This window comes from Muntiacus reevesi, chromosome 12 (assembly GCF_963930625.1).
Source record: "Muntiacus reevesi chromosome 12, mMunRee1.1, whole genome shotgun sequence".
Classification (NCBI taxonomy): Eukaryota; Metazoa; Chordata; class Mammalia; order Artiodactyla; family Cervidae; genus Muntiacus; species Muntiacus reevesi.
In genome coordinates, this window is record NC_089260.1 from 8,074,495 (window position 1) to 8,094,792 (window position 20,298).

At 37.6% G+C, this 20,298-nt stretch overlaps 1 protein-coding gene across 1 annotated transcript in view; it reads right to left on the reverse strand.

The window, feature by feature from the left end:
• Nucleotides 1-5,532: 5,532 nt before the first annotated feature.
• PIP4P2 (phosphatidylinositol-4,5-bisphosphate 4-phosphatase 2) overlaps nt 5,533-20,298 on the reverse strand; it is a 64,911-nt gene continuing 50,145 nt past the window's right edge. Inside the window, exons 6-7 of the mRNA XM_065902838.1 lie at nt 8,394-8,484; nt 5,533-7,739 (exon numbers count right to left, since the gene is read on the reverse strand). Of these exons, the coding sequence (XP_065758910.1) occupies nt 7,596-7,739; nt 8,394-8,484 (235 nt within the window). The 3' untranslated portion in view covers nt 5,533-7,595. The remainder of the gene's footprint in view (nt 7,740-8,393; nt 8,485-20,298) is intronic.

Genomic DNA, 20,298 nt, shown 5'->3' on the forward strand with positions numbered 1-20,298 from the left:
ATCTGAGAGTTGGACCATAAAGAAGTCTCAGGGCTTTTGAATTATGGTGCTGGAGAAGACTCTTGAGAGTCCCTTGAACTCCAAGGAAATCAAACCAGTCAATCCTAAAGGCAATCAACCCTGACTATTTCACTGGAAGGACTGATGCTGAAGTTGAAGCTCCAATACGTGGGCCACCTGATGTGAAGAGTCAACTCATCGGAAAAGACCCAAACGCTGGAAAAGATTGATGGCAAAAGGAGAAGGAGGTGATGGAGGATGAGATGGTTAGATATTATCACCTACTCAATGGACATGAATTTGAGTACTCTGGGCAATAGTGAAGAACAGTGAAGCCTGGGTCTCAAAAGGTCAAATACAGATTAGCAACTGAACAATAGCAACATGTATTGTTAAGATAAAATGAAATAAAATTAATGAAGTTTGATATAATAAAGTAAAAAATACTTTTAAGCTATAGTATTCTATTGTTCGTGAAATAAATATGTAGGACAAGTGTTTTCTTTCCAGACGTGAGTTACACACAGTGAACAGCAGGGGACACAAAATTCAGAAGTTATTGTCTACATAGCAATGCACAATGAAACCTCAAGTTGTAGTGGAAAGCAGATGAACTTTGGAGGCAGACAGACTGTTTGATTTCACCTTACTCCATCACACGTAAGCTGCATGTGTTGTGCTCAGTCTCTTAGCCATTTCTGACTTTTTGTGACCATTTGGACTATAGCCTGCCAGGCACCTCTGTCCATCGGATTTTTCAGGCAAGAATACTGGAGTGAGTTGTCATTTCCTCCTCCAGGGGGTCTTCCAGACCCAGGGATGAGACTTGTGTCTCCTGCACTGAGAGCAGACTCTTCACCACAAACCATTGGGGATGCCCACATATAAGCTGAGTGACCTTTAATTATTTAACCTTTCTGACTTCTTAGAATCATGATAACTATAACATGGAGATTAAATCAGTATATGTAAGGCAGTTCAATAAATATTAGGGTTTTTTCTTCAGTGCTTACTGTATAAATATATGCATGTACACTGAAACCACACTGAACAAATGTACATTTAGATTTTATGGTCAGTTTTCCAAACCATGAACATGGAAATGGCTATAGTTTCATGATAGAATAGAAACATGAGTATAGCGAGATCAAAAATAAAAGCTAAGGAAAAGAAATGAGTTGTGTATGAGTTGCTACTCACAGCCAATCAAGGTTTTTTCTATATATGAAAATGTGAATGCCAGAGAAGGTGCACCTGAACATGTGCTGTGTGCATTTTCAGCATGGTTTAGTACAGAGTATGTTTCTCAGAGTATGATCCAGGAAAAACCAACATCAGAATTAACGGGGAGTGCTTGTTGTCTGCAGTTGCATGTTCTACACAAAATCTTTTTCAGATCTATGGGAATGGCACCTCAATTTCCTCTGGCAAAGGAGAAACAAGAATCCTTGCTTCTTAGGTTTCCTGTGAATATTAAACAGCACGTGTTGTGAAGCTAGTACCGTACTTGCCACATATCATTAGAATTCTTTCTTTTCTTCCACATTGACACATGTATACTCACAAATGACTTGCTCAAAAACACCTGATCATGGTTCCATCTTTTCCCTCTTTAATAAGAAATAAGGCCCATTTTTTTTTTTGCTACTTTGGTGCACAGGGGACAAGTAAATCCTTCCTTTTCTGACGTGGCTATATTCTTTGCAATCATGTTTTCCCAGCACTTTGTGTCCCACTTCTGTACTCGTCACCGGAAGACACGTTCTATTTTAATTAACACTAGTATAAGGTGTCATAAACTTGGATGGAGTTAATGAAACATACATGATAATTCATACAAGACTAAGCTTGAATACATAATGTGTTAATTTTAAACTTAAGGTTTTAGGAATGAAATCCATTGGCTTGGATTTTAATAAATTTAACTCTCTAAGAATCTAAATGACAATGTAACAAATATTGATGCACTCATCACTTAGCATTCTTATCTGTTTATCAAAAGGAAACTTATGACTTTCCGACTATTAATTTAGTACGGAAATAAAGTAAAAATCAGTTATCTTTTGTCAAGCACAGAAAACGAATTCTTACATTTAGTGTTTAATTATCCTTAGTCTCTTCAACACATAATATGTAAAATTATTTTTAAGAAATGAATTATACTCTACATATTGTGACCTGATTTTGTCTCACAATATTTTGTAAACTATTCCAATTGGACAGATGAAAAATTTAATTGCTGCCTGTTATTTTACTGTGTAGAGACACCATAAATTATTCCACCTGTGCATGCTCAGTTACTAAGTCATATTCATCTCTGTACAACCCGGTGGACTGTAGCCCACTAGTCTCCGCTGTCCGTGGGATTTCCCAGGCAAGAATGCTACAGTGGGTTGTCATTTCCTCCTCTAGGGAATCTTCCTGCCCCAGAGATTGAACTGGGGTCTCCTGCATTGGCAGGCAGATTCTTTACCACTGAGCCACCTGGGAAACCCTAATTTATTTCACCTAGTCCACATGATTGAATTTTTAGACATTTTCTTCTTTTTAACCCCCATTATAAATAAAGATGTGATAAACATTGTTGTACATACACATTTAACATTTTATCCATAACACCTTTAGGATAAATTCTTAAGAGACGGAATTGCTAGGTCGAAGGATGTGTGTATTTTCCCATATCTTCAAAACTGCAGGAATATTCCAATATTTCTGCTTTATTTTACTTTTGTTATGGTAGGTTAAATTTTTTTCATATAGTTTTTAATATATAGCCTTTGAAAGCAAATTTTTAAAAGATGATGTATTCTTTTTTGAATGGCTTTAGCATATTAAAAAGCAGAGACATTATTTTGTGAACAGAGATCCATCTAGTCAAGGCTATGGTCTTTCCAGGAGTCATATATGGATGTGAGAGTTGGACTATAAAGAAAGCTGAGCACTGAAGAATTGATGCTTTTGAACTGTGGTGTTGGAGAAGACCCTTGAGAGTCCCTTGGACTGCAAGGAGATCCAACCAGTCCATCCTAAAGGAGATCAGTCCTGGGTGTTCATTGGAAAGACTGATGTTGAAGCTGAAACTCCAATACTTTCTCCACCTGATTCGAAGAGCTGATTCATTTGAAAAGACCCTGATGATGGGAAAGATTGAAGGCAGGAGGAGAAGGGGGCGACAGAGGATGAGATGGTTGGATGGCATCACCGACTCAATGGACATGAGTTTGGGTGGACTCCGAGAGTTGGTGATGGACAGGGAGGCCTGGCATGTTGCTGTTAATGGGGTTGAAGAGTGTCGGACACGACTGAGCGACTGAACTGAACTGAACTGATGGTAGCTCTATTTTTAGTTTTTTGAGGAACCTAAATACTGTGTTCCATGTATCTGTACCTATTTGCATTCACACCAACAGTGATCAGTAATTCCCTATGATTCACATCCTCACCAATACTTGTTATTATCTTTTTATAATAAATATTCTGTGAGTTGGTATCTTGTAGTTCTGGTTTGCATTTCCCTGATATTAGCAATACTGAGCATCTCCTCATGTGTCTGTTGACAATTTATATGTCTTCTTTGAAAAATGTCTATTCAGGTCCTCAGCCCACTTTTTAATTTTTTTTGATGTTGAGTAGTATGAGTTTTTTGTATGTTTTGGATATTAACCCAGTATCAGATGTTTGTTTGCAAAGATCTCCCATTCAGTAGGTTGCCTTTTGTTCTGTTGATAGTTTCCTTTGCTGAGAAAAAGCTTTAGCTTGATGTGGTCCCATTTGTTCACTTTTGACTTTGTTTCCCTTGCCTGATGAGATATATCCATAAAAATATTGGTAAGACTCAACTCAAAGAACATACTGCCTATGTTTCTTCTAGGAGTTTTATGGTTTCAGGACTTACATTTAAGTCTTTAATCCATTTTGAGTTTATTTCTTTATGTGGTATGAGAAAGTAGTCCAGTTTGATTCTTTTACATCTAACTGTTCACCATTTATTGAAGAGGTTGCCTTTACCCATTGTATGTTCTTGCCTTCCTTGTTGTAGATTAACTGACCATGTATGTGTGGATTTATTTCTGGCTCTTGATTCTTGATTCCATTGATAATATGTTTGTTTTTTTGCCAGCATCATACTGTTTTGATTACAGCAGCTTTGTAGTATAGTTTGAAATTGGGGAGTATATCTCCAGTTGTGTAAATTTTTCTCACACATTATTTTGGCTATTCAAGGTCTTTTGTGTTTCTGTAAAATTTTAGAATTATTTGTCTTAGTTCTGTGAAAAAATGCCATTGATGCTTTGATAGGGATTACATTGAATCTTATTTTAGCAGTATTAATTCTTCCAATACATGAGAATGGCATATCTTTTCCTTTGTTTGTGTGGTCTTCAATTTCTGTCATTAATGTCGTAGTTTAATGAGTATAAGTCTGTCACCTCTTGTAAAAGATTGATTAGATTTAGTCCTAGGTATTTTATTCTTTTTGATACAATACAAATGATCCATTGCAAAAATGGGGTTTTCTTTCTGATAGTGTATACAATTCAACAGATTTCTATATATTAATCTTTTGTCCTGCAATGTACTGAGTTCATTTATTAGTTTTAGTAGTTTTTTGGTGGTGTCTTTGGTATTTTCTGTATTTATATATATAGTATCATATAATTGGTAAACAGTGACGGTTTTGCTTCTTCCTTTCCAGTTTGGACTCCTTTTATTTCTCTTCCTTATCTAATTACTGTGTGTGTGTGTGTGTGTGTGTGTGTGTGTGTGTGTGTTCGCGCGCGCGCGCCGTGTGTGTGTGTGTGTGTGTGTGTGTGTGTGTGTGTGTGTGTGTTCGCGCGCGCGCGCCCCGTCGCATCCAATTCATTGCAACTCCATGGACTGTAGCCTACCAGGGTCTTCTGTCCATGGGATGTTCCAGAATACTGGAGCGGGTTGCCATTTCCTACTCCAGGTGCTCTTCCGTGCCCTGGGAGCAAATCCACCTGGCCTGCGTTTTTCGAATTGGCAAGCGGATTCTTTACCACTAGCACCACCTGGTGGCGGAAGCCCCGACTGCCATAGCTAGGACCTCCAATACCATGTGGAATTAAAGTGGCAAGAGTGGACACCTTGTCTTTTTCCTCATCTGTGAGGAAAGGCTCTCAGCTTTTCACTGTTGAGTATATTGCTGTAGGCTTGTCATATATGACTTTTCTTATGTTGAGGTATGTTTCCTCTTCACCCACATTATTCAGAGTTTTTTTTTTTTTAATCACAAATGGATGTTGAATTTCTTATTAATAACTGCTTTGAGGTTCTACTTGGAAAGTCTTTCCTTAGCACAAGTCTATACAAATATTTACCTATACATAGTATATAAGAATTTAACATACCAATTCATCCAATCATTTATTCACTTGTGCAACAAGCATCTATTGAACACATACACACTAGGCATTGTTCTAAATTCTGGAAATAAAGCAACAAATAAGACCAAGTTTCTTTTTATCATGGAGTTATATTCCAAAAGAAATATGATCATATAGGATATAATTTAATGTGGTTTAAAGTTAATGGGGAAGGAATGTATTATTCAGTATACAATGCTGCTACTAACTAGTCAACCATTGAGAAAAAATAGATTATTTCATACCTAGGATCAAGTATATTACAAATGAATTAAAAATCTTTATGTTTAAATATTTAAAATAAAGCACAAAAATACTGGAAAAAATGTAAGTGAATACCATATAAAGGAACATCATATGCATTCTTGAACATGACAACTTTAGAGTAAGATCTCAAGGCAACTTTGCAAAGACCTCTTTTTTTTTTTTAATGGAATAGAACAAGGTAATTTTTGAACAATAGTCTTTATTAGTGTATTTTCAAAGATACATATAATCCTGAGCTAGTGCATTTATACATTAATCATTTACTCCTTGAAGTTTATGAGCATTTTGCCCCAAACTCTCTGATGAGTACATTGTTATACTAATCAGGAATATAATTAAAAATATTATTCTTATCCCTGGAACAGCCAATTGATTTACTCAGATCACCTCATTATCTAATTCTATTCAGTACTACTTCAAAAGCTTTACCTTTCAGCTAAGTAATTTCTTTTTGAAACTATAAAGATGGGCAGTGCAAGAGGTGATTCTCTAAATTCTAGTGAATTCCTAGAAAACTACATTGCTTTTTGTCTTTGATCTGTATTTGGAATAAATTTAGCAATCATTTGACCAGCTATCTTTGAGAAGGATGACAAAAGTAACTACATCTAATTTTAATATTTTAGCCAGTGTAAAATGTCACAGGTTTCCTTCACATTTTAGTATTCCATGTGTGTGTGCTCAGTTGGGTCCGACTCTTTACGACCCCATGGACTGTAGCCCTCCAGGCTCCTCTGTCCATGGAATTTTCCAAGCAAGAATACTGGAGTGGGCTGCCATTTCCTCCTCCAGGGAATCTTCTCGACCCAGGGATCGAACCCAAGTCTCTTGCATCTCCTGCATTGGCGAGCAGATTCTTTATCACTGTGCCACCTGGGAAGCCCCAAGTATTCCATAAATTAAGGGCATGGCAACCCACTCCAGTATTCCTGCCTGAAGAACTCCATGGACAGAGGAGCCTGGCAGGCTACAGTCCACAGGGTTGCAAAAAGTCAGACACGACTGAGCGACTAAAACACACACACGCGCCCCAAGAAGAAAAATTAACCAGGATCTAATGAAGAGGAGGACAACCTAATATAGACACATTTTTGTAAACAGTTAAATATTATGAAACATGTTATGTGAAACACTTGCTTCAATCCATAAAGGAATACATAGAGCTGGTTAATATTAAATTTCATAAATCTAAGCCAAAACTTTTATAATTAGTACATTTTTAAACAATGACAAAAATGAAAGGCAAAAGTCCTGTGATCTTTGAGAACAAACATTTATCCAACATATCTCCAACGGTGGACAAATAAATATTTTTATTCTTATATTTTAAATTACTACCAAAATATTATTTATTTCTACAAACAACATAAAACAAGCATACAGTGTCTAGAAATGGTCTTTATCTGACAAGAATGTCAAGTCTTTGAAGGTACACTAAACATTTTTTTCCTGAACAATGTCACTATGATCTTAGGTTAAAGTTACTATAAGCAGTTCAAGCAAAATGCATATTGCTTAGATTTTAAAGCAAGCAATTGTGACACTGTTTAATTAAAAAGTGAGTATAAATGTGAAGCTATTACAGCAATATTTATAAACACTTCTTGGGAATACTCACAGACCACCAAGTAATAGAATAATTGATTTAAAAATAATGAAAGGGTGGTGTTATGTGTAATGTTTGGGAACAAATAAAAAATATCTTTAAGAGATGTAAAAGAACATGAAGACCAAGATTTATTATTTGGAGCTTGAAAACTTAGCAGCAAAACAAACTTATTTGCCTATAATGTAGTACAATAAACGTTTGTTCATATAAGGCTCCCATTTTCATACGTAAATGAAAATTAAATCCATTAGGTAAATGATTTAAAGATGTCCAGAGTAGCTTATCAAGAACTGCTAGATACCCTCAACCTCATCACAAAGTCATAAATAAGCTTATGCAAAACTATGTTCTGGATAACTCACTCTTATGGCTCCCCAGTAACAAGCTCGGATAAGGCAGACCAAACCTAACAGATAAGCAATTGCCCAAGAAACATAGGTTGCATGAAATCGTCTTGCAAAATCTTGGGTGCCAACCTAAAATAAAAAGCAATATAAAAATAAAAGGTTAGAAACTGAGAATTTGTGTTGGTTTTTTTGGTGATTTTTATGAAACATATTCCCCAGATGACAAAATATGACTTGCTGCATTTGTTGACTAACACTGACAGAGCAAAATTTCATAAAATGACATAGCAGGTTATGTTAACTATAAATTTTATGAAATAAAAATTCCATTAAAACTTTTATAAAGGAATTTAATCTATAACCCTGATGCCATTCCCATATTGATAATAAATCTTTGTTTGACTTGAATTAAAAGAAGAATTTTTTAAATTTTATTTATTTATTTTTAAAAGAAAAATTTTTTTTTAGACCATCGTAGCTAAATGAGTATTGCTTCAGCTCTGGCCATGGCAAAACTGGTTTTGGCACTAAATAAAAACAAATGGGCTTTTTGTTAAATGGATGATAAAGTTCAAGACATGATTTCACCTGGATGAGCAAATTCCACTGAGAAAAAGCCCATGGATTGCCTTCAGATTGCTCAAAATTTTTCAGAAGCTTCTGGCGTGGTATGTCAGGGAGGCAGATTCTTTAGGGATCAATGAAAGTTGTTCCAAACCTCACCATTTACTACTGATCAAGTTAAGAGGAAAGAATTCTAACAATGAACAGAGTAATACTCACAGTTAGTCCAATTCCAATGAAAATACATATCATTCCAATGGTAATATATACACAGCAGCGTCTTCGAGGAAGTGCACTACCCACTGAAGAACTGTAAATTCATGAGAACAAAAAAGAATATTAAGTATTTACATGAAGGCTCTCCATATCATCTTTGTGAGTACTAATCCATGGCTTTGGTAACACATATACTTCCATCTTTTTCTTCAACTTGAGAGACAAGAACGTGCATAATAAGAATGATATTTTGGGGGACATTCCTGGTGGTCTGTTGGTTTAGAATTCACCTTTCAATGCAGGGGACGTGGGTTCAATCCCTGGTCAGGGAACTAAGAACCCACATACCGCAGGGCAATTAAGCCCTCGAGCCAGAACTAGAGAAGCCTGCAAACTGCAACAAGAGACGCCTACCCACTGGAACTAGAGAAAGCCCATGTACCACAACAAAGAGCTTGCAGGCCACAACAAAGACCCAGCGCAACCAAAATAAAAATAATAAAAAAGTGATATTTTTAATGAGTTATCTAAATCATAATTAGTTTGTATGTGAATCATTGTGGCTTTAAACAAAATTCAAGTCTTGGTCATTGACAACATCCACAAAAACCCACAATAGTTAATGATGATTTTCCAAGATAAAGTTTTATTTCCAAAAAACTCTATTTCAGAATGGAAAATAGGTGCTATCTTAAAAATAGCATTTGATTCTCCTACATTTATAACTGTTGGTATATGTTTAGTGTAGAAAATTTGAAAATAAGAATAAAGAATAAAAAGGAAAATTACCTATAATTCCACTACCATGAATACCACTGAACATTTTGGCCTATTTTTCTACAGCCAGCTTTTCTAACTTAGTAATTTAGCATAAGTGTTTTTCTACATCATTAAGTATTCTCAAACTACAATTCTGAAAGATGAATATAACATAACGAATTCCCTACTATTGGACACTTAGCATTTTTCTTCTTGTAAATGATGCCAGCCAAGCTTCCCTGGTGGCTCAGCTGGTAAAGAATCCAGCTGCAATGTGGGAGACCTGGGTTTGATCCCTGGGTTGGAAATATTCACTGGAAAAGGGAAAGGCTACCCACTTCAGTATTCTGGCTGGAGAATTTCATGGACTGTATAGTTCATGGGGATGCAAAGAGTCGGACATGACTGAGTTACTTTCACATGCAACATCTAAAATCATTGTGCTTTTTAAAAAATGAAAGTAGAGGTGATTTACAGTCTTTTTTAAAAAATTTCTGCTGTCCAGCAAAGTGACTCAATTTTACACATATGTGTGTGTGTGTGTGTGTGTGTGTGTGTATACACATATAAATTCTTCAATATAAATATGAATTCTTCTTTGCATTCTTTTCCATTATGGTTTATCACAGGATATTGAATATAGTTCCCTGTGCTACATAGTTGGGCCTTATTGTTTATCCATTCTATAAATACTAGTTTGCATATGCTGACCCCAAACTCCCAATCTATTTCTCCCCTATCCCACCACTATGGCAACCAACTTACCCTCCCAGCAACAGTGTAGGTGGGTTCGCTTTCCTCCACTCCTCTCCAGCGTTTGTTACTTGCAGAATTTTTAGTGATTTCCATTCTGACCAGTGTGAGGTGGTACCTCACTATAGTGTTTGCATTTATCTAATAATCAGCCACGCTGAACATCTTATAATGTGCTTTTTGGCCATTTGTATGTCTTTGGAAAATGCCTGTTTAGGTCTTTTGCCCATTTTTCAGTTGGGTTGTTTGTTTTGTTGCTGTTGTTTCTATATTTTGGAAAATTTAGCTCTTGTCAGTCACATCATTTGCAAGTATTTTCTCCCAGCCACTAGTTTTCTTACCATTTTCTTCATGGTTTTTTTTGTTTGTTTGTTTATTTGCTGTACAAAAGCTTATAAGTTTCATTAGTCCCATTTGTTTATTTTTGCTCTTATTTTCATTGTCTTGGGAGACTCACCTAAGAAAATATTGGTACAATTTATACTGGAGGATGTTTTGCCTATGTTCTCTTCTAGGAGTTATATGGTGTCATGTCTAATGTTTTTAATTTTGAGGTTATTTCTGCATATGGTAAGACAATGCTTCTAATTTCATTAGAGATGGAGCTGTTCAACTTTCCCAACACCCCTTGCTGGAGAGACTGGTTTTTCCTATTGTATATTCTCGCCTCCTTTGTCAAAGATGAATTGACCATAGGTGTGTGGATTTATTTTGGGCTCTCTATTCTGTTTCATTGATCCATATATGTTTTTGTGTCAATACCATGCTGTTTTGATTACTGTAATTTTGTAGTGTAGTCTGAAGTCTGGGAGTATTATGCCTTCAGCTTTGCTCCTTTTCTTTAGGATTGCTTTGGCAATTCTGGGTCCTTTATGATTCCATATGAACATGGGAATTATTTGTTCCAGTTCTGTGAAAAAGGTCATGGATAATTTGATAGGGATCTCTTTAAATCTGTATATTGCTTTGGGTAGTATGGCCATTTTAACAATACTAATTTTTTGCATTGTTAGGATTACAAAATTAAAGATATTAAACTTTTAAAAATCTTAAATACATATGCAAGAAGCCTATGGGAAACTCATAAAATATATCTCTCAACTGAAATTCTAAATAATAGTTTTCAGTTCTCTCTACTTCTAATTTTTTAAAAAATTTCAGAATAGTAAAAGTATAGCAAAGGTCAAAAAGCCAAACTAGTACTTTTTCCTTTCCTAAACAAACATACATTAACACATATCACATATCACATACTGTGTTAGTGGGTGATACTGTTGTTCGGTTGCCCTGTTGTGTCCGACTCTTTGGGGCCCCACGGACTGCAACACACCAGGCTTCCCTGTCCTTCACCAGCTCCCGAAGTTTGCCCAAGTTCATGTCCATTGCATCAGTGATGCCATCCAGCCGTCTCATCTTCTGATGCCCTCTTCTCCTTCTGCCCTCAATCTTTCCCAACATCAGGAACTTTTCCAGTAAATTGACTGTTTGCATCAGGTGACCAAAATACTGGAGTTTCAGCTTCAGCATCAGTCCTTCCAATGAGTATTCAGGGTTGATTTCTTTTGAAATTGACTTGTTTGATCTCCTTGCTGTCCAAGGGATTCTCAAGAGTCTTCTCCAGCACCACAGTTGGAAGGCAGCAATTCTTTGGCTCTCTGCCTTCTTTATGGTCCAGCTCTCACAACCACACAAGGCCACTGGGAAGACTATAGCCTTGATTATACGAACCTTTGTCGGCAGAGTAATGTCTCTGCTTTTCAGCACACTGTCTAGGTTTGTCAGAGCTTTCCTGCCAAGAAGCAATTGTCTTCTGATTTCATGACTGCAGTCACCATCTGCAATGATTTTAAAGCCCAACAGGAGAAACTCTGTTATTATTTCCACCTTTCCCCCTTCTATTTGCCATGAAGTAATGCAGCCAAATGCCATGATCTTAGTTTTTTTAATATCTAGTTTTAATCTGGCTCTTTCACGCTCCTCCTTCACCCTCATCAAGAGGCTCTTTAGTTCCTCTTCGCTTTCTGCCATTAGAGTGGTATCATCCTCATATCTGAGGTTGTTGATGTTTCTCCCACCTATCTTGATTCCAGCTTGTAACTCATCCAGCTCAGCATTTCTCATTTTGTCCTCAGTGAATAGGTTAAGCAGAGTGGCAGCAGACAGCCCTATATATATATATAAAATTATCTGATTTGTCTGTGTACAGCCAGTGTCAACATTATACCTACCATGTGGTAAATTACTCATAGAATGTCTATTGAATAAATGAAATATAGAAATGCATCACTTACTAGGCATAATTTAGGAGTGTGCTATTTGATAAAGGTTACTTTTGCATAACAGAAAAGTAACTTCCTTTAAGTCCCAAATATTTTTAAAAATTGATGAATATTGTTGCAAATGTGTATCATAAAAAGTCCAGCATACTTGAACCAAAACAGAAACATTTGGATGATCTGGGGGTGGGGGGTGGTTATCATTAATTGCGGTAGTATACAGCCTATTATCTGGAGTTAATAGGGAGTCTATTATTCACTGCCTGTATGTTATATTTAACCTTTGACTACTTTTAATAACCATGTGTGCATTTGGTGATTTCTCCTGTGTTATACCTCACAGCTGGCCATCATTTCTCATTTACCTATGTATCTGCCTCTGGCGGTCTAATGTACAATGGAAGTGAAAGTGAAAGTCGCTCAGTTATGTGACTCTTTGTGACCCCATGGACTATACAGTCCATGGAATTCTCCCGGCCAGAATACTGCAGTGGGTAGCCTTTCCCTTCTCCAGGGGATCTTCCCAACCCAGGGATTGAACCCAGATCTCCCACATTGAGGGCGGATTCTTTACCAGTTGAGCCACAAGGGAAGCCCAATCTACCATTAGTTAGAAGGCAACTAAATTAAGTCAAAAGTTTCTAAGTGAATACTGTAGCAGCTTTTCTACGAGCCAAAGGAACACACTTTTGTGTTTAAAAACACACGTTAGTTTTCTAATACTTAGAAAACCCGTGCTCATTTTTCATCACTCAACATAAAGCCTCTACCTCTGGAAAATCTTCATAGGAAAGAAATAATTTACCACTACTTTACAACCCAAGTGCTATCTTATCACAAGGAAAGGCAATGACCAAAAACACCTATTGCATGGATAATAAAATCTCTATACATTTAATACAAATGTGGTATCTGTATGTAACACATAATATTGTTTTGCAAGTGTTAAAACTTTTTACACAAACATGTGTTAAACTGTATGCTTCTGTGACTTGTTTTTTTTCCCCTTGATACTCTACATGACTTTTCCATATTCACATGCAGAAATTTACTTCATTCATTTTCACAACTATCTTCCATTACACACACACACACACACACACACACACACACACACACACACAAACAACTTGCTCATTCTTCTTGTTGATGGACAGTCAGGGACTTTTGAAAAAAATTTTTTTGCTATTATAACAAGACTGTTTCAAATACACTCTAAGTGTTTCTTTATGTAAATATGCAGGAATTTATCAAACATATACCTAAGAATAGAATTGCTGGGTTGTACTGTAGACATATCTTTAGTTTTAACAAATGCCAAATTTATATCTCCACCAACACTATATGAGAACTTATATTGTTCTACCTATCTCCTCATTAACACTTCAACACTTGGTAATGTTCTCAGGTTTGAGAATTTCATGAGTGTGAAAGGTATTTCATTGTGGATTTATTATGTATTAATATATAACTAATTTGTAGTGAGGGCGGACAACTTCTCATATGCAAGTTGACTACTGATTTTTTCTATTAATTGCTTGTTCATACCTGTCGCGTCTTTGTCTTGGGCTGTATTTAGATAATTCATAGATGATATTTATATAGTCTGCATACTATTCCATGCAGCTATATATCCACATATATCTCTTTTTTTAAAGCACCTTTATATGAACTATTTTTAAATTGAATCTGTTACAATAGTGCTTCTGTTTTGCGTTTTGGTGTTTTGGCCACGAGACACGTGAGGTCTTAGCTCCCTGATCTGTGATTGAACCCACAGCCCCTGCACTGGAAGGCAAAGTCTTAGCCACTGCACTGCCAGGAAAGCCCCCATACATATCTTCTTATGGTCTGTTTTTACAAATTCATCTTTAATAATGCATTTTGATATGAGTATTTACTAGTGATACCAATGTAATATGAAGTACTTCCAGTATAGTCAAAACTACCAATCTTTTCCTTTAAGGTTTGTACTTTTTTAGGAAATTCTTTTCTACTTCTGTCATAAAAATATTTTTCTATCTTTTTCTTCTAAAGGTATTACAATTTTGCTTTTGGCATCGCCAGCTACAAATTGGCACTTGCCAGCTACCTCTACAAGGGTTAAATCACAAGCCACTGCAGCTTACTGACCTTCAACACTCCCTGAAAAGAGTTCAGGGTGGAGTTCACGAATAAGACACTTCGTTCTCTGAGAAAATCTGGCAGACCAGGTCTTCAGATATGATATTTTCAGGAGAAGATTTTATGGGCCCAATTCTTGCAGCTCCTCATTTCTAGAAAAGCACTAATGTCTACTCCTCTTATGTCTACCAGGGGTAGTAAGAGTCACCAGTAGCACCTAATGACTTCATAAGACCAGCAGCAACCTTCTGCAAAAATCGATCCTTGATTGCATGTACTCCCCTTTTACCAAAATCACGCATATACTGACCTTCCTCCCTCCCTCTCGGAGCAGTTTCTATTCCCGATAAAACTTAACTCCCAACTCTGACATTGTGCTTTTATTTTTAGTTGACAGCATTTATGTTGCTTGTCAAGAGCATAGTTCTTATAATTATTCATTTTTATTTTACATGTATCAAAGTTAGATTACTTCTTGCACACAAGTTTATATTTCCTATGAAGTGACCATAATGATAATAATATCCTAAAGCATATGAGATAATTAAGGTATATGCTAAAATGCTATAACAGAGAAATCTATAAAACAGTAGCTTTATTTCTCTTGCACATAAGAATTCAAAGGTAAATGGACACCCAAGGGCTGGTAAACAGTTCTGTTCCATGACTGCCACTGACTCAATATGGTAACGAACGTCCTGCTGCGGTTGCCTTCTCCAAGCAACTGGAAGAAGGGAGAAAAAGGCAGGACAGCGGTTTTTGTCTTTAAACAGAGGACCGGGAAGATGTGTTCACCACGTTTGTTCATATTCCATGGTCCTCAACATAAGCACATGCTCACAGCTATCTGCAAGGGAGGTTAGGAAGTGCAGTCTCTAGCTGAGCGGCCATTAAGACGGACAGTTCCACTGCGAGGCAGAAAAGAGCAGCAGTCTCTGCTATTTCACCTGGTATCACTACTTCTCTTTTACTGTTGGGGAGCGTTGCCTCCTATTCCTTTCCTTTTGGTGAGTGTTTCACGGTTTCACCTTTTACATTTACTCTATGTTCTCATATTTTATGTGTTTCTTCTTCAAATTGCATATAGATGCGCTTAAATCTAGTCTGATAATCTCTCACACATTTTATTAAGTTAATATATATTCTGACAACTAATACACATTGATTATTTCTTATTTTGGCTTTCTACTCTCTGTTTTCTTTGCCCTCCCATCCCCTTTTCTAGATTTCTTTTGGATTGACTCTGATGCTCTTATTTCATTTGCTACCTCTCTTTTGAATTTTAATGATGTATATTTCTATTGAATTAGCAGTGGAACTTAAATTTTAACATGCATACCTTTTAAAAACTAAAATCATTGTAAAATCTATCTTCCCAACAAATGCAAGGATCTTAGAAAGCTTTAACTCCAAATACTCCACTCCCACGTTATGTGTTTTTGTTCTTCGATATGTCAGTTCAGTTCTATTTTTATTTCTCTAAATTTGTTAGCATTGACACAGTATTACTGTTATTGTTTTCTTAAATTTATTAAATTAATAAATTTATTAAAATTTATAGTAAATTAAATTTATTAAATACAAAAATTTCCTTATTTGTTTATTTTTTATTTTATTGTTTATTGACTTTGGCTGCTCTGGGTCTTTGCTGCTGTGTGGGGTTTTTCTCCGGTTGTGGCACGCGGGGGCCACTCTCCAGCGGCAGGGCGCAGCTTCTCACTGCGGGGGCCTGGCCTGTTACAGAGCAGGCTCCAGGGCGTGCGGGCCTCAGTCCTTACAGCGCACGGGCTTAGTTGCCCCACGGCAGGTGGGATTCTCCCCGACCAGGGATCGAACCCACGTCTCCTGCAACTGACAGGTGGGCTGTCTACCATTGAGCCCCCAGGGAAGCCCGTTACTGTGTTTTTCATTTCTTTACTTTGGCCGCGCCGGGCCTTCGCGGCGGCGCACAGGCGGTCCGCAGCCGCAGGAGCCGGACCCGCGCTCCGGCCGCGCGGGGCAGACGTCGCACCGCCGGGCGTCCCCCGCGCTGGAGGCACTCTCTCGGGCGTGCGCTTCAGCATGCGCCCTGCGGCCGCCCAGTACTGGGGCTCACGGCCTCCAGAGCACAGGCTCGGTCCCGTTAGCGCCCGGGCTTATCTGCCTCCCGGCATGCGGAGAAGGAAACGGCAACCCACGCCAGTATTCTTGCCTGGAAAATCTCATGGACAGAGGAGCCTGGCAGGCTACAGACCATAGGCTCGCAAAGAGTCGGACACGACAAAGCGACTTCACTCACTCACTCACTCATGCGGGATTTCGCTCCCAGATCAGGGGTCAAACCCGTGTCCCCTGCACCGGCAGCGGGGTTCTTAACCACTGGACCTCCCGGGAAGTCCCGCTGTTCCTGTGTTTGCTATGCTACACTCAGTCCTTCTGAAATGTTCAGCATTTCTTGGTTTATACTTCCTTTACGCTTGTGCAGAAATTTCGTCAAGGATATTTCCCCTAAGTTCTTCTTCCATCAGTTTCTTTAGTGAGGGTATCAGAATGGTAACCACTCTCTTTTGGTTTTTACTGCTGCTGAGGCCCAGCTAGTAAGAAATCCGCCTGCAATGTGGGAGACCCGGGTTTGATCCCTGGGTTGGCAAGATAGTTCTGGCTGGTTAGCTGGTTCTGCATTTAAGAATATCTTTTTTTTAAACCTCATTAGCCTGTGATGGTTTAGATAGGTCTACAACAACAGTTTGACAGTTGATTTCTCTTAGAAACTTGAAGTATTTTTAAACTTTTTGGCTTCCCTTATTGCTTATTGACAGGCTTGCTGCCAGAACTGCTATCTTTTTCATACTAAAGAATCTGCCTTTTCTGTCTCTGCTTTTAATGTCTTCTATTTATCTTAGTTGTCTGCAATTTCACTATAACTCATTTGTTTATTCTGCTTGGATTTCATTGTGCTTTTTGAATCTACAGGATCATATCTATCATATCTCTGAAAATCCTTAGGGATTATCTCTTCAAAATACCTCTATTCCATTCTCTAGTTTTTCCTTCTAAATTGGAAATATATCAGATGTTCTTACATATATTCCTGTTAATTTTATTTTTATGTTTCTCTCTGATGGATTCTAGGTAATTTACTTAATTCCATCTTCCAATCCACAGCTTCAACTGTCAAATTAATCTCATCTGCTGTTTATCTTGTTCTACTGTATCTTCACTTCTGTAATTCTTTTTTTTTTTCTTTTTTATTTTATTTTATTTTATTTTTTTAATTTTTATTTTTCAGTGGGTTTTGTCATACATTGATATGAATCAGCCATAGAGTTACACGTTCTAAGTTCTAATTTCTAGAAGTTTCACTGTGTTTTTAAAAATCTGCCTGCTTATTGTTTGAGTTAATTAATGTTTTTTGTTTTAGACAAATGTCGACTCGAAAGCAGTTATAAGAACCAATGCAGAGAGATCTCATTTGTTCTCTATCCAGTTTCCCCAATGGTCACATTTATACAATATTATAACCAATGTATTGACAGTAATACAATCCACTGATATTCATATTTCCTGTTTTGTTTATATTCATTTGTGTGTCAATACTGAAATCAGATTGATTATATTATATTCTTTGCAGTCAAATGTGGAGGAGCTCTATAGAGTCACAAAAGCAAGTCCATGAACTCCTGATTGCAAAATTCAGACAAAGTGAAGAAAGCAGGGAAAACCACTAGGCCATTCAAGTATAACCTAAATCAAATCCTTTATGATTATACAGTGGAAGTGACAAACAGATTCAAGGGATTAGATCTGAGAGACAGAGTGCCTGATGAACTATGGACAGAGATTTGTGACATGGTATGGGAGGCTGTGATCAAGACCACTCCAAGAAAAAGAAATGCAACAGGCAAGATGGTTGTCTGAGGAGGCCTTACAAATAACTGAGAAAAGAAGAGAAGTGAAACGCAAAGGAGAAAAGGAAAGATATACCCAATCTGAATGCTGAATTCCAAAGAAGAGCAAGGAGAGATAAGAAAGCCTTCTTAAGTGAGCAATGCAAAGAAACAAAAAACAGTAGAATGGGAAAGACTACGGACCTCTTCGGAGAAGGCGATGGCACCCCACTCCAGTACTCTTGCCTGGAAAATCCCATGGACGGAGGAGCCTGGGGGCTGCAGTCCATGGGGTCACTAAGAGTCGGACACAACTGAGCAACTTCACTTTCACTTTTCACTTTCAAGCATTGGAGAAGGAAACGGCAACCCACTCCAGTGTTCTTGCCTGGAGAATCCCAGGGATGGCGGAGCCTGGTGGGCTGCCATCTATGGGGTCGCACAGAGTCGGACACGACTGAAGCGACTTAGCAGCAGCAGCAGCAGCACAGACCTCTTCAAGAAAATTAGAGATGCCAAGCGAACATTTCATGCAAAGAAGGGGTCAATAAAAGACAGAAATAGTATGGACCTAACAGAAACAGAAGAGATTGAGAATACATAGAAGAACTGTACAAAAAAGGTCTTAATGACCCGGATAACCACGATGGTGTGATCACTCAGCTAAAGCCAGACATCCTGGAGTGTGAAGTCAAGGGGGCCTTCAGAAGCATCACTATGAACAAAGTTAGTGGAGGAGATGAAATACCAGTGGAGCTATTTCAAATACTAAAAGATGATGCTGTTAAAGTGTGCACTCAATAAACTGACTAATTTGTTCATTATAATCACATCTGAAATTTTTGAGAAAGTAACAATACCTGGGCATTTGTATTTTTCAGAAAATTCCAAACAATTCTACTGTACATCTGGATTTTAAAGAGTGATTATAGGTTTTTATATAAAATGGTAGTTAATGATATATAATTCTGATATATAATTAGATACATATATAGTGATATATAATTCTATTATTTAATTCAACATATTAAAATGAATAATAGTTACATAATCACTATAGTAAAAGATATTCATCCATTTTCACAATCAATAGCCAAAGAAAAAATAAAAGATAATTAAAATTGCAAGCCATAATGGAAACATGATTAATCCAATAGCATTGAAACATGTACATTACCATTTGTAAAACAGATGGCCAGTGCAAGTATGATGCATGAAGCAGGGCACCCAAAACCGGTGCTCTGGGGCCACCCCGAGGGATGGGGTGGGGAGGGAGCTGTGAGCAGGGCTCAGGGTGGGGGGACACGTGTATACCTGTGGCTGATTCATGATGAAGCATGGCAAAAAACACCACAATATTGTAAAGTAACTGTCCTCCAATTAAATAAAAATTTTAAATATCTAAATACAATTTGGGGGGTTAAGTAGAGTGATGTGGTAAGTGGAAGTGCATACATGCACATGTATGCCAGTCTATGTCTTTTGGTTAGTGTCTGCATGCTCAGTTGCTTCAGTCATGTCCAACTCTTTGCGACCCAATGGACTGAAGCCTGTCAGGATCCTCTGTCCATGGAGAGTCTACAGGCAAGAATACTGGAGTGGGCTCACGCTCTCCTCCAGGGGATCTTCCCAACCCAGGGATCGAGCCGGTGTCTCACGGCTTCTGCATCGCAGGTGGATTCTTTTTCACCGAGCCACTGCGGAAGCCCTTGGTTAGTGCATTTGATCCATTTACATTAAGGTAATTATCAATATATATGATGCAATTTTCTTAATTGTTTTGGGTTTATTTTTTGTAGGTCTTTTCCTTCTCTTGTGTTTCCTGCCTAGAAAAGTTGCTTTAGCATTTGTTGTAAAGCTGGTTTGAAGGGCTGAGTTCTCTTAACTTTTGCTTGTCTGGAGAGCTTTTGTCTTCTCTGTCAAATCTGAACTAGAGTCTTGCTGGGTAGAGTATTCTGGGTTGTAGATTCTTCCCTTTCTTCACTTTTAGTATACTGCATCACCAGTCACCTTTAATATTCCTCTTTCCTGGAAGTTTCCTTTCATATTCCTTTTCCCTCCAGTCTGGATTAGGATTGCTTCAGAGCAGAACATGCTCGGTATAACCTTCCAAAGCACTTTATCATACAA